Below are 15,000 nucleotides of genomic sequence, written 5' to 3' on the forward strand. Positions count from 1 at the left end.
GAAGCCTAATGACCAATTTTTTTTTTTAAATTGCCGATTAATCATAACCCTTTAACATATTTCTATATCCATAGTGAAATAGAAATATGTCTTCTTATGAGAGAGAGAGAGAGAGAGAGAGAGAGAGAGAGAGAGAGAGAGAGAGAGAGAGAGAGAGAGAGAGAATTACACTTATTTATGGTTAGATCTGGGAACAGATTTACGCAAAGGGCTAGGGAAATTATAAAAAAAAATCTGATTTGGTGTGTTTAACACCAGTCCGCAACTGATCTCCATTAGTATATCTGGTTAAAAAAAATAAAAGACCCTAAGGGAGTGAGAATAAACATGCAAGCGAACAGACGAGGACCGGCTATGTCAGGGTGCTCATGCAATGCTCATTTCTTCAAGAAAATGACCCTCGAGTTAGGTTTACTGCACGCATCATTTTCGCAAAACAATACTTTTTATTGATTTACTACTACTAGTTAGCCAACTCTAATTTCTTTATCAATTTAGAAGACGTTTACTGAAATTTTGGTTTTGTTTAGTTTCAACAATTGCTTGAGAAAAAAAAGCAAATTTCCTACAATGCTGGTGGGCTAAGTGGAATCTGATTTCTCAAAACCATTTTTACATTGTTCTTTTCATTTAAAACTGCCCACTTCACGCACTCCTATGCGTAAAAATACCGCCAGCTCTCATCTTCCTTAAGAAAAAGCCGTATGCTGGACAGCAAGGCTCTGCCAGTTCGGCTGCTAATTCCCTTTTGATATTGGTAGCGAGTAAAAAAAATGCATTAATTTTTTGTGGAGCCCCCCATTTTTTTTTTTTTTGGGGGGGGGAGCCCCCCTAAAATGCATTTTTTTCTCGCTACCAAGATCACAAGGGAATTAGCAGCCAAACTGGCAGAGCCTTGTCCAAACATTTGCAGACCAGCATACGAGATCACTGTAACATGGATTGTAAGTAGTCGTTCTTATTAGATAACTTCTCATATGAAAATGAAATAAGAATACCTGAGTCAATTCTTTTTTTAAATCTAAAAGGCTACAACTTAACCAAGAAATTTCTAGTTTCCGGTTGGAAATTGCCTGAATATGCCTTTTCTGATTCTAAATTTTACTTGTTTACAATATTTATGCACAGCTTTCTCTATAATGTTTTACTTTCTTTTACCCATAAACATGATTATGAACACACGGATGTTTGAAATGGTAATGGAAATAAATATAAGAATGTTTTTCTCTCATTCCTTATTAAACTGAGGTTCCTTTCCACTCACTCAGTGTTGGTTATTATTATTATTATTATTATTATTATTATTATAGCATATGAAGAGTGATGCGTTCTTTACAATTTATTTTGCATTAAGATTTCCATAAGATAAGAAAAAGGGAAGATTATAAAAATGTTTATCTGCAGAAATTCCTGGATTTCTTAGAGTTAAACTCTGTTTCAAGCAACAAATTCTATAAAACGTTTGCCCTCTATTTATATTGACTGTTTCAACATAATAACGATACAGTAGTTTTACGTTTGACATATTTATTATGTAAAGCACTAATCAGACACACAATGTAACAAAAACCTTTCTATGCTTTAAAGTCAAAATCGAACATATCATAAATTATCAACTAAATCTAGGAAAATATATAGATTAAGTTCCAGGCAACTATTAGTTTTTCTTAAAATTCACACAGAACATTAAACTTCGATGTAGCATTTTATTCGCAATAACTAACATACAAAATATTACCAACACAAACGAAATTACTACTTATTATAACATGGACAAGAAACAACCATTAAAAATACATAAAATGCAAAGTAAAAGATCTCCTTTCTTACTTAAACCTTCCCGTGAACCTCCCCCTTTTAAGAAAGGCCCCTCCCTCCTCCTTTCACACCCAACTTCCCTTTAAAGTCCCCTCTTGAGGAGAATCCCTCAAAGGGCCGTGTAAAAGGGGTCTTCCGGAATCTTATTCTTCTCCTTTTTCTTTTTTATAGCCACCAGACCTTTTCACGTGTCCGTACCCATTCAGTAAAATTGCATCTTTAAATCCCATTTATCAATGGTCTCTGGAGCATATAAGAGAAAAATACCTAAGGAGGACAGAGCTCTTTTCACGTCACCTTTAAACGCGTAATAAGGGAAATTTCATTATAAGCGATTTTGGTTCTTTACAATCATTATATCAGAGAGCTCCAATACCATGGTGCTTGAATTTAAAGAAAACTACGATTTAACTTTTATTGAAATAATACTGACATCTCCAAATCTTTAAGGATTATCATTATGGACCCATATACGCTAATTATAAAGTAAATAAGCAATTCAAGTACCATAAAAGATACAAGAAAATATTTAATGAATTCAGGTTAGTCACATGAAATATCAAAAATATTTGAGTCAGCCGTCTTTGCACTATCTTAAATTTACTTCGACATACATATACAGCAAATGGTGGCAATATGTAACCAATTGTAGTAACTTATGTGTATAAAAATTTACAAACCGTGCTAAACAATCACATAACTTTTACAAAAGTAGAATAAAGGCTTCTTTGGAAACCTTTCGGTTACAAAAAGAGGATGATCTATTATATAGCATCTAACAGACTCCACATGATAACTCTAGTATAATGGACTTGCTGATCGACCGCCTGACTGATTGATTGAACATGACGCCTCCTGGGCTTTGAAAATGAACTACGGCCTTACTAATAGGGTCCTTCACCACTGGGTTGTATTATTTGTTTCTTCATTCGATGGGGGAAAAGGGTAGCTTTCGCCGATTAAGGTCGTTGCCACAGCCAATAAAAGTGAGCAGAATCATTTGAAAATCAAAAGGTTTCACTATTGTATGCGTTGATTATTGCACATACGCATAACAGCTGTGTGAAATTGTATTTTTGGAGATATAAAGTATTTTCTCGGACCAGATACTGTATTCAGTTTCACAGACTAGGAACGAAAACACGTTTTGAAAAATTGCGATTTGTCGACAGATATATATATATATATATATATATATATATATATATATATATATATATATATATATATATATATATATATACAAAAATAAATAACCTACTTTAATAACTACATATAAAATATGAGTGGGGAGTGTATCCTGACTCTGAATAATATTGCTGATTCATATGCATTTTCCATTCCATACTTATTAAATAGAATTATTAGTTTTTCTGGAAGAATTGATTTTTAGTTGGCGAGTTATCAACATCTGAATTTTGAGCTTTTCAGGCTACATAATATGTACACTGGCTTCAGCTATAAGCTCAATCATAGCAAGAAGTATATCTATGAATGAAAATTAAAAATAGTCTCGAAGCAAAACAAAAACGAAACAAAATGTTGCCTTCATCATATCCTCATAAGAATAGAATACAAGAGGTTATAAGGAAATGAAAACATTAACATCTACTTTAAGGTGAAAAAATATCGCACAACGACCTCCACTTTCACTGGTGATTTTTTTCTTAACAAATATAAGGATTTTTATAATTCTAGAAAAAAATATCCTTAACAGTTAGTTGTATATTAAAACTAAGCAAAGAGCAAATGCGTGACCATTCGAGATGAAATTACCAAGCTTTGGAAACTCGATTAAAAATTTCCACCGTCATTAGTGATATCATAATGTTACGTTAATAACAATGAATCATACAGCCGGGATGTTTTTGTGGAGAGGGGGATAAAGGAGTGTAAAAACGGGGAATAAAAACAGTAGGTGGTGGGATGGGGATATAAAAGGTTCAGCGAGAGAAAATTCGAATAATTTACATAAATGGAGAGAACATGGCAAAGATACAAGAGGATGCATATGGTAATCAAGAAAATAGTAACAAAACAGAAAAAGATAAGGAATACAAAATTTACACAGGATTGCTTGTATAAAGAAAAGTTAATGAATAAATGAATTTCTGAATAAATGATGCAAATGAAGATGTTGTTTGAAGTGAATGTAACGCAGGGATGATAAAGCCTTCTAGAGATTTGATGAGATTACAAAATATAGGCTACAAGACAGTGAAGATATTTGACTAAGAGGGTGGACAGGTTTCATAAGGCATGTCTGGATGATGCCGTAAAAATCAAAGGAACCTAATATTAGGCCTACTCATAATGTCAAAAGGAGCAAAGAAATATGTTTTTGCAAACATTTGTAGGCATAGTTTTAACATATCAAAAAGGGCTACAAAAAAACGCAACGCACCATCAGATAAATTCGAGATGCACCAAAGATATAAATTGCAAAATGAGATACTTGGTCAGTCTCTAAAATTATATATATACTGTATATATATATATATAAGCATTAACTTTATAAACAGGCCAATTTTACCCGAAATTTCTTGACTGCTGGCTAACTATAAGCGAAATTCAAAAAAGCCCGCCAACTTTCCAGAAAATTGCTTGACTGCTAGGTAAGTTTCGAGAAATCTCTGAACTGCTGGCTAACTTTCCCATAATTCTCTTGAATGCTTGCTAATTTTCCTCAAAATCTCTTGACTGCTGCTTAACTTTCGCCAAATTCTCTGAACTGCTGACTAACTTTTCCTGAAATCTCTTGACTACCGGCTAAAATTTCCCAAAATCTCTTGATTGCTGGCTACCTTTCCTCGAAATCTCTGAACTGTCGGCTACCTTTCACAGAAATCTCTGAACTGCCGGCTAACTTTTCCGAAATCTCTGAACTGCCAGCTAACTTTCCCTGAAGTCTCTGAACTGCCGGCTAACTTTTCCAAAATCTCTGAACTGAAGGCTAACTTTTCCGAAATCTCTGAACTGCCGGCTAACTTTTCCGTAACCTCTGAACTGCCGGCTAACTTTTCCGTAATCTCTGAACTGTCCGCTAACTTTCCCCGAAATCTCTAAATTACCGGCTAACTTTTCCGAAATCTCTGAACTGCTGGCTATCCCCAAAATCTCTGAACTGCCAGTTAACTTTTCCGAAATCTCTGAGCTGCCGGCTAACTTTTCTGAAATCTCTGAACAGCCGGCTAACTTTTCCGAAATCTCTGAACAGCAGGCTAACTTTTCCAAAATCTCTGAACTGCCGGCTAACTCTTCCAAAATCTTTGAACTACCGGCTAACTTTTCCGAAATCTCAAAACTGCCGGCTACCTTTCCCCAAAATCTCTGAAATGCCGGCTAACTTTCCCCTAATCTCTGAACTGCCGGCTAACTTTTCTGAAATCTCTGAACTGCCGGTTAACTTTTCCGAAATCTCTGAACTGCCAGCTAAATTTTCCGAAATCTCTGAACTGCCGGCTAGCTTTTCCGTAATCTCTGAACTGCCGGCTAACTTTTCCGAAATCTCTGAACTGCCGGATAACTTTTCCGAAATCTCTGAACTGCCGGCTAACTTTTCCAAAATCTCTGAACTGCCGGCTAACTTTTCCAAAATCTCTGAACTACCGTCTAACTTTTTCGAAATCTCTGAACTGAAGGCTAACTTTTCCAAAATCTCTGAACTGCAGCTTAACTTTTCGGAAATCTCTGAACTGCCGGCTAACTTTTCCAAATTCTCTGAAGTGCAGGCTAAGTATTCCGAAATCTCTGAACTGCCGGCTAACTTTTTCGAAATCTCTGAACTGCTGGCTAACTTTTCCAAAATCTCTGAACTGCCAGCTAACTTTTCCAAAATCTCTGAACTATCGTCTAACTTTTCTGAAATCTCTGAACTGCCGGCTAACTTTTCCAAAATCACTGAACTATAGGCTAACTATTCCGAAATCTCTGAACTGTAGGCTAACTTTTCTGAAATCTCTGAAGTACAAGCTAACTTTCTCAAAATCTGTGAACTGCAGGCTAACTTTGCCGACATCTCTGAACTGGTGGTGAACTTTTCTGAAATCTCTGAACTGCAGTCTAACTTATTTCTAAATCTCTGAACTGCCGACTAACTTTTGCAAAGTTTCTGAACTGCTGGCTAACTTTTGCAAAATCTCTGAACTGCCCTCTAACTTATGCGAAATTTCTGAACTGGAGGCTAACTTTTCCGAAATCTTTGAACTGCCGGCTAACTTTTCCGAAATCTCTGAACTACCGGCTAACTTTTCCAAAATCTCTTAACCGCAGGCTAACTTTTCCAAAATCTCTGAACTGCAGAGTAACTTTTCCAAAATCTGTGAACTGCAGGCTAACTTTACCCTAAATCTCTTGACTCCTCGGTAATTTTCCATGGAATATCTGAACTACTCACTAACTTTCCCCAAAATATCTTGGCTGCTGGGTAACTTTAACCAAAATATTTTGGCTGCTGGGTAACTTTAACCAAAATATCTTGACTGCTGGTTAACTTTCCCCAAAATACCTTGGCTGCTGGAAAGCTTTCCCAAAAATCTCTGAACTGTTGGCTAACATTCCCCAAAAGCTCTTGACTACTGGCTAACTTTCCCCAAAATTTCTTGGCTACAGGCTGGCTAACTTTCCACAAAATCTCTCAACAAAAGCCTGACCTTCCACCAAGATTTTTTGATCACTGGTCGACCTTCTACCAAAGTCTAACAAAATTCCGACAGCATACGTTAACATAAAGAAAATTAAGAAAGTAAAATAATGTAAAACGTTACTGCATACTTGATAATACTATTGATAATTAGAACAATAACAGTATTGGATACATAAATATGATAAAATCTAATAGCAATTATACTGGCTTTTATATACGAACTTATCAGTGTCATTGCAACAATAACACCCTGACAAACCCCTCACTGAGAGCTCTCTGCCTTATTTATCTACAGGGGACCGCATCTGGCCAAGAGTTAAATCACTCAGCCACTGGAGCATGTTAAGCAATTAATAGAACTACTTGTTGTCAGTTGGAGTTTGCGAACTCTGATAAACGGAGTGATAAGTACTAATTAAAAGACAACGGTGCACCAAGAGATTTTACACGCTGATGGTCGTACAGAGTCGAGCACTCTTGTCATTAGTTCTGAAGTCTAATCACTATCATATAAATGACGTTAGAGGTGCTATGTATTCCAAATGGATGGCCATGAACCGACAAATAACAATAGCCATATTTCGTTTATTCTACCTTACGTTTTAGGTATAAACATTAAAGCTATACTTGAAATAAAATATGACTAAGAATGACTTAGATTATGCATTAGATATGATGGATTTGCCAACATTTAACAATTAATCAAGAGTCATTTGTATGAGTAAAAAAACATTAATAAATATAACGTAGGAATACCATACTCCATGATGGGCTTATTCAAAATTACATATCACCTATATTTTTTTCTTTACTGGGATTCTATCTTTAATACTATATCATAACTGACAGCAGCATACGAAATATGAGAGAGAGAGAGAGAGAGAGAGAGAGAGAGAGAGAGAGAGAGAGAGAGAGAGAGAGAGAGAGAGAGAGAGAGAGAGAGAGAGAGTTCTTGAACCTTGAAGATCAAAAGAACGGAGATTGATGCGGGGACACCGGCATGTTAGTTTTGTCCCTTCAAGTGACACTTGGCGCCTCTCGTGGTGACTGACATTTCGCATAACAATCCATATCGTCGCCGGTTTATGATTTCGCAGTCCCTCCGGAGTGTCTATAACTTACAATGACGTTCTTGATTTAATATTTCGTGCTGTTTAAATCTAAAACTCCGAATGTACACTAAGCTTCTCTAGTTTGAACCTTTACAAAGGGCGTTTGCAGTCTTTCCTAGTTTTAGGTTTAACCCCCCATGGCTATTCTGATGTAAAGTATATGAAATTTTGTCCAAACCTTTAAAAAATGGTCTCAAACTTTAAACGGGGATTCATGCAGGATAAATACTTTGTAGATTTTTTAATATGAAACTTTACAAAGAACGTCGGTAGCCTCAGGTTTTCAATTATTTTTTATTTAAAACTTTCTCTGCATACTAATTCAAAGGATCGCTTTTGCTTGTTCTCTGGTCTAAAACACTATGAAGGATGCACAAATTCCAAAATCCTCACTGCTTTCCAGAAAAAAAAAAACTCATCCAAAGGGAAAAATAAAAGTTAAACTTCCCTAGTCTAGAACATTTTACAAAGGACGTTCAGCGTTAAAATTTCCAGGGTTTTGCTCTAAAGATTGCCTTGTTCAATTACATTATAAATTTTCAATATCACTATAATATGACATCTGCATCTTTATTTTAATCTTGTTGCTCTTCCTAAAATATTTTATTTTTCTTTGTCTCCTTTCCTCACTGAGCTATTTTCCTTGTTGGAGCCCCTGGGCTTATAGCATCCCGCTTTTACAACTAGGGTTGTAGCTTAGCAAGTAATAATAATGATAACCATCTACTGACAAAGACTTTGTAATCTTTGATCTAAAACTTCCCTTGTCTATACAGATAGCTGATATTTCCCTTGTAGATTTAGTCGCCTAATATTTTATAGCTTCGCTGGTCAAAAATTTCCAAAGGACGTCTGCAGTTTAAGGCTTATTAGAACCCTTACATTATAGTTTCATTTGTTCAAAAACTGTATAAAAGGCGATGCCAGCCACATATTTACAGGTTTTTATCTAAAATCCCACAATCAATTTGCAAGACAGCAATTCAGAAAACTCTAGTCTAAAACATCAAAAATGACATTTAAAATTTAAATTCCTTAAAATAATTTTACTGGAAGCTTTCCAGTTTGTAATAAAAAGGGCAAGAATTTTAACGTCTCTGATAAGAAACTTTACAAATTACGTTTACAATCTATAATTTGCTTATCCAAGCATTATACCAGTCCAGGACTCACAATTGTTTTAGTCCCACATTTGCAAATAACATTTTGGTATATAAATAAGTCCACATTTTCCCTCACCAATACGTGAAGCAGATGTCCCTAGTCTCAGATTTCCCAAATCTTCAACTCTATAAAATTTTCTTTTCTGCTAAAATTTCTTACGGGTTTCAAGGTCTAAGATTTCTCCATTACTCTATAAAATCAATTTCAGAAGAATATTCACTATTAAAGTTTTCATCTCTCTTAGATCTAAAGCTTATCTACAAAATTACATAATACATTTTTTACGACATGAAATTTATAAATCACGTCTCTAGTCCTCCATAGGAAATTACCAAATTAAAATATACCGCCTTTCCCGATCTGAAATTTACGTAGAACCTTTACTGTCAACGATTTTACATTTTTTGGCCGTAACTTTCAAATGAAGATTTCGATCTAAGATTAAATCTTCTAAAAAATAGTCTTTAGAACTTGATTTCAAACATCTCAAATGTGCTAGAAGCGTAGGACTTTACCATGAATAATATTTCAACTTATTAATATGCTGTATAATAAGAGCAATAATCCATTGTATCTTATTTGAACTTTCCTTAACAATCAACACTAATTAAAGGAACGAATTTCCATAATCTTGAATTCCACACGGTCTTTACCGTACAACACATTGTTTCAACATCTTCGGTTACGCTCTTATATAGTACTTTCTTTCATAGTCTGAAAAAAAAAAACATGGGTTTATTTCCCCCATAACAAACACACCATCAGTCCCACAACCTTTTGAATGATATAAAACGGTTTACACACACACACACACACACATATATATATATATATATGTATATATATATATGTATATATATATATGTATATATATATATATATATATATATATATATTCTCATTTCAAAGAAATTGAGCAAAAGGATCTGGTTGCCATGCGTGATCATCAAAGATGTTAGTATCTTGCCATATTGGACCATCATAAACATGACCCCTTGGGTTTAGCAGCCATTAGCCAATTGGCTGCTCAATATAAGCCATGATCCAACACTAATATACTCTCGTGTCCTTCACCGATAATGGGGTATGGGGTAAAGGTGGCGAGGAAGACTATGTTTGGCCCATCTAATTTACCTTTCACAAATATGGAATCGGTTCTTCTCTTCATACCCTTACCTCACATTCGTAGCTACTCACACAAACAGACAACCTGTTTATACATGGAAGAAATTTGTATCCACATGTACATTATGTATGTAGACCTATACGATAATCTCAAATACAAAAACATAAATGGATACGAGAGTAAACTAAAGTAGAGGATATTCTAACATGTAAGAAAAAGAAATGGACGTGGACAGAACGTATAATGCGAATGACATATAATAGATGGACATTAAGAATAAAAGAACGGATCCCTAGAGATCGCAAAAGAAGCAAGGGAAGGAAGAGAAGACGAAGAATTGACGAACTAAGAGAGTTTGCGGGTATGGACTGGCATAGAAAGATCATAAACATAAGCAAGTGGAAGGACATGTCTGAGACCTTTGTTCTGCAATATATATATATATATATATATATATATATATATATATATATATATATATATATATATATATATATATACACGAGTGTGTGTGCGTGTGTGCACTGGTTTATTTAAAATTCTCATCCTAAGTGTTCTTTTATAACGTAGATTCCTTCAGTTATTTATAGTTAAAGTCGTTTCAACTTCTAAACTTCAACCAATATCTTTTTTTTTCACCCACTTGAATGCTTTGGAAATGTTAATCGCTAAACCTATGTTCGTTAACTTCTATTCAAAACTCAATCTTTATACTCGGTTCCACACATCAGTAAGCCTCGCTTTCTTTTTTTTCTTTTTTTTCGCGCATCACATTCCCAACAAGACCCCTACATCCAAAGGTCACTCTCTCTTTCTCTCCCTTTCTACGATAGCCGTTTCTCCATCTCTATTTTAAAATTTTTCCCAGCACCACAGAGCATGCCAGAGTCTACACTGCCCCTCTAGCTGCCCCTTGACCCCCAAAAACCGGCGGAGTAACCCCAGGGGGATTGGGGCAGGGGATATGGGGGTGGAGCCAGACATCCAAAGAGCCAGCGCGTGCCCTTCCATTCTACCCATTCATTAACGTTCGTTCCAAAGGCAGAGAGAAAAGGAAAGAAAACAGCAGAGCTGGAGGGAATCATTGTTGTGGGCCAAACAGTCCGTTAACAAGGAAAGATCACGGCTATTTAGCGGTGATAGATGGCCGAGTGAAATGCACACGTTACGGATGAACAGCAGCAGCAACAGTATACAGTATTTTAAAAAATATTAAATCTAATGAAAGGCTATACTTCATCATCTTCTATATCGAATGTTTAAAACAGCAGGGTGTAAAAAAGAAAAAAAAATCAAACCGACGTATCAAAAACACAAGGACGTATGATGCAAATTAGCGATCCGCCGTGTTGGAAACATCATAAATCACGTTTTATGGATGTCGCAGATGAGAAAACTGCTGGAATATTCACTAACATGAGAGAGAGGAGAGAGAGAGAGAGAGAGAGAGAGAGAGAGAGAGAGAGAGAGAAAGTGGGCACCAAAGTAACGAGTGAGCAAATAAGGTTGTCATTAAACTTATATTACCTAACAGCAACGAGACCTACAATACAAAAAACCCTATTTAATTGAAATCCAAATTTATTACTATGCACTACATGCAGTGACTTATGGATAAAAAAAAAACGCTTATGAGATATCGATTCTGATTGCTAGATAATATGGTAGCATCAAGTTCAAAATATGCAAGTCCTATCAAATCCTGAAATTGTTCGCAATTCTGTAAACTGCGAAACTGCTCACGAATTAATAATCTTTCACGTTTTACATGTAATAGACAGCAAAATTATATAAGTTAATGGTTTCTCATGGTGAATATGAACGAGAGAATTTGTACTTATCAGTGTATATAATGTAGCTGATGGCAAGCAGTACACGCACAACGCTTGTTGAAATTATGCGTGATGTAGCAATTATTGGAATTGAATTCTATACAAACAAAGATGTTAATATTCGTTTTATAGACTTAAAATTAATAAAATTATAAAAAAATAATATTTGGAAAAAATAAATGTATTTCTGATTGTTCAACATGACCAAAATCCCAGAATTTGTTGAACATGCGTGCGCGCAAGGAAGTCTACATATTTACCAACTTTCACTCATTCATAAACACTAAAACATTAACATAATATTCATGTGTGTGTTCTCAAGAATAAATAACGCAGCGCTACCCTCGCCTCTCTGAAATTTCAAATTCTGGCACACTTGAACTAAACTCTCTCTCTCTCTCTCTCTCTCTCTCTCTCTCTCTCTCTCTCTCTCTCTCTCACACACGTCTGGCTCGAAGTGAATTGGGATTAGAGGTAATTAGCCTATTTCCGGAGACTGGCTCTAATTGCATGGTAGCTGACGTCACTTTGGCACGTGCAGTCAGCAATATATAACATCACCTTCACCTTGCTGTGATTCATGTTATTGATAATCCACTTAATGTATTACCTTTCTCTTCTTTATCTACAAACCATTATTTCTAGCTGATACTACATTAAATGGTATGTCTTATGTTCTCGTTTGTTGTAATAAAAACAATATTTGAGGTTTGGGGCTGCTTACACCTGATATTATAACGATGTTTGCAGCACTAATAATTTTAATATAATCAATTTGGATAAAATTGTGATAACCACTATTTCTTTTATTACTCGTGTTATAGTCAATGTAGCGTAGTACTTAAACTATTATCAATTTTCAACGAAGGGTTCAATAATTATTATGTGAATATGATAGACAACCGTTTTCAAGGCAATTCTATGGGGTCTCCATGATCCGTGGACTAACTGACTTTGAAGCTGATACATACCAAGCAGTTAGGCTCCTTTTTAGTTGATATACCCTTGGCATTCTTGGTCATTATAATAACTGTCATGTAAACATGATTGATAATTATTCCTTAAATTTCGTACAATCCGCACCTTTCCTTCACATTGATATCTCCGCGCAAGCGCAAAAAAAAAAAAAAAAAGATGGGAAGAGCTATGTCCATGGCTACTTCATATTTTTATGAAGAAGTAATACAAAGGAGAGTAGCCAAAGGTGCAAATCTGTGAGGCAAGAAATTGGATCGTAAAAGACGTGTAAAATGGCTGATGATTGTAAATGACAAAAGGTGATTGTCGTTTATGAAGATATACTCCATGATCTAGTGAAGTGAATGCGAGAAGAAAAAGTTGTGAGTAATTGAGAGGGTAGATGGAAATCTGGAAGATGGATCAGTAAATGTCAGTATGGATAATGGGAGACTGGAAATGGTTGATTTGCATAGATATACGGGAATAGCTTTTTAACCTGGTGGAAAGATGAGGGGGCTTATACGTTACAGAACTAATGAACAAAGAAATGTATTAGAGAGTGTGCAAGAGATACGGAAGTAACTAGGATTGTCAATGAGTCAACGAAAGTCAAGGTTGAAAATATACGAAGAAACTGTTCAGTCGTTTCTCCTTTAGAGACGAGAATTGTGAATGTTAATTACTGACCAAGAAAAAAATTTGAAACTTTAATTTTTGTTTCTTCTACAAATGTAATAAGAGAGTTCTTATTCCACTTATAAAAGAAAATAAACATGTCTTTTAAAGCTTCAAATGTGTAGATACGTAGAATAATCGTACATCTTCTTAGCACCAGGGCTAAGATACAAAATGATGATGGAAAGACCTCTTTTAAGATTGATGGAAATTTTTTCAATGCTCACCATAAGGAGAGGTTAAATTCTGATTCTTCTAAAAGAGCTCTTGACTTTCCCTCTGAATCAGACTGTGATCATATCATGTGATGCTTCTCACAAGCCTGGTATCTGCTTGGAGCGAGTACACTCTGATTCTCCTGGTGTTAAAACAAGCAAAGTTAGTACTCCAGTTGGGAAGTCTGATCATGTCTTGACCCAGCTAGTAATTACGACTGAGCAGCATGGCATTAACGTGTCATACTCTTGTAAGATATGTAGAAAATCTCAAGCAGACTAAAATGGCATTTTGAGTGATTTTCATCATCTTAATTGGTTAAAATTGTATACGAGTTAGGCCTATTGTCCTCTATTATGTAGACGATATTTTCATTTAAAGATGGATTAATTCAGAAAACTCCAAATGAATCAATCAATCTTTAAATGAAAATCTGGTCAACCTAATTGATAGGGATATTCCTTCAGTGCGTTAAAATACCGAATGAAGAACAAATCCGAGTTCAATGATGATTGTATACGTGCTTACTTGGAAGAATAGGATGCTTATCATCTTTGGAAAAGTAATAGATCACATTTAACTTTGAAAAACTATACTCATCTAATAGCTGTCTTTTCAACTGGAAAGTAATACAATTTGACCGTAAAAGAAATAATTTCTGGTACAAATCAAGAAAATAAATGGTGGGCTACCCTTAAACTGCAGTCTTTGTTATGGACAAAACAGTTTTTCCTTAGCTTAAACCACATGAATTTGTCATTCACTGCCCGAAGGAAAAGGCAACTCTTTTAGCTAATGTATTTGACAGCTGGCAGTTATGAAAAACTCAATCTTCCTCACTTCTGTTTCCCTGAAGCTAAACTAGCTAGTTCAACTTTTTGGTCCTATGAAATTAAAACACTTTTATTGGATTTTTATGCTTATGGAGGTTTAGATCCAAATGGTATTTTCATTTTTTCTTTTTTATAAACTGCTGATTTCTCAGCTCCTACGTTGTCTGCTATTTTTTTTGGTCTTAGCACTTTTTAGAGAATTGGTAATGTTACTCCATTTGGTTAATATGTTTGCAGTAGCTCTAACCCTACCGATATACCGCTCAATTTCCATAACCTCCACATTATCCAAATTTGTTTAACGTCTAATTAGGTATGCCGAAGGTTATCATCTATTCTCTAGTTTGCAGTTGGCTTTCACAAAGGCCATGGAGCATGTGATACCCTTCTAATATTCTCCAATGCTATACAGAATATTGGTCAGGTAGTTAGAATGAATCGCCTTTATTTTATTGATGCCTTTGACCGTGTTAATAATGAGACCTTTGTTTTAAACTTAAACGGGTGGGAATAGGGAGGGGTTTCTTAGCATCATTACTGAATTATTAAGAAGTAGATTGCAGAGTAGATCTTGGTGGGCACCATAGTGGCTATAAGATTGTGATATTTGGTGTTCCTC

General features: G+C 35.3%; 2 protein-coding genes across 2 annotated transcripts in view; both read right to left on the minus strand.

Annotated features, from left to right (window-relative positions):
* The window catches only part of LOC137638918 (uncharacterized), a 58,561-nt gene extending 45,842 nt beyond the window's left edge, over positions 1-12,719 (minus strand). Inside the window, exons 1-3 of the mRNA XM_068371298.1 lie at positions 12,669-12,719; positions 5,134-5,704; positions 4,716-5,009 (exon numbers count right to left, since the gene is read on the minus strand). Of these exons, the coding sequence (XP_068227399.1) occupies positions 4,716-5,009; positions 5,134-5,704; positions 12,669-12,719 (916 nt within the window). The remainder of the gene's footprint in view (positions 1-4,715; positions 5,010-5,133; positions 5,705-12,668) is intronic.
* LOC137655558 (uncharacterized) overlaps positions 1-15,000 on the minus strand; it is a 454,428-nt gene that overhangs the window by 267,536 nt on the left and 171,892 nt on the right. The window lies entirely within an intron of this gene.

Source organism: Palaemon carinicauda, chromosome 1 (genome assembly GCF_036898095.1).
Source record: "Palaemon carinicauda isolate YSFRI2023 chromosome 1, ASM3689809v2, whole genome shotgun sequence".
NCBI classification, from domain to species: domain Eukaryota; kingdom Metazoa; phylum Arthropoda; class Malacostraca; order Decapoda; family Palaemonidae; genus Palaemon; species Palaemon carinicauda.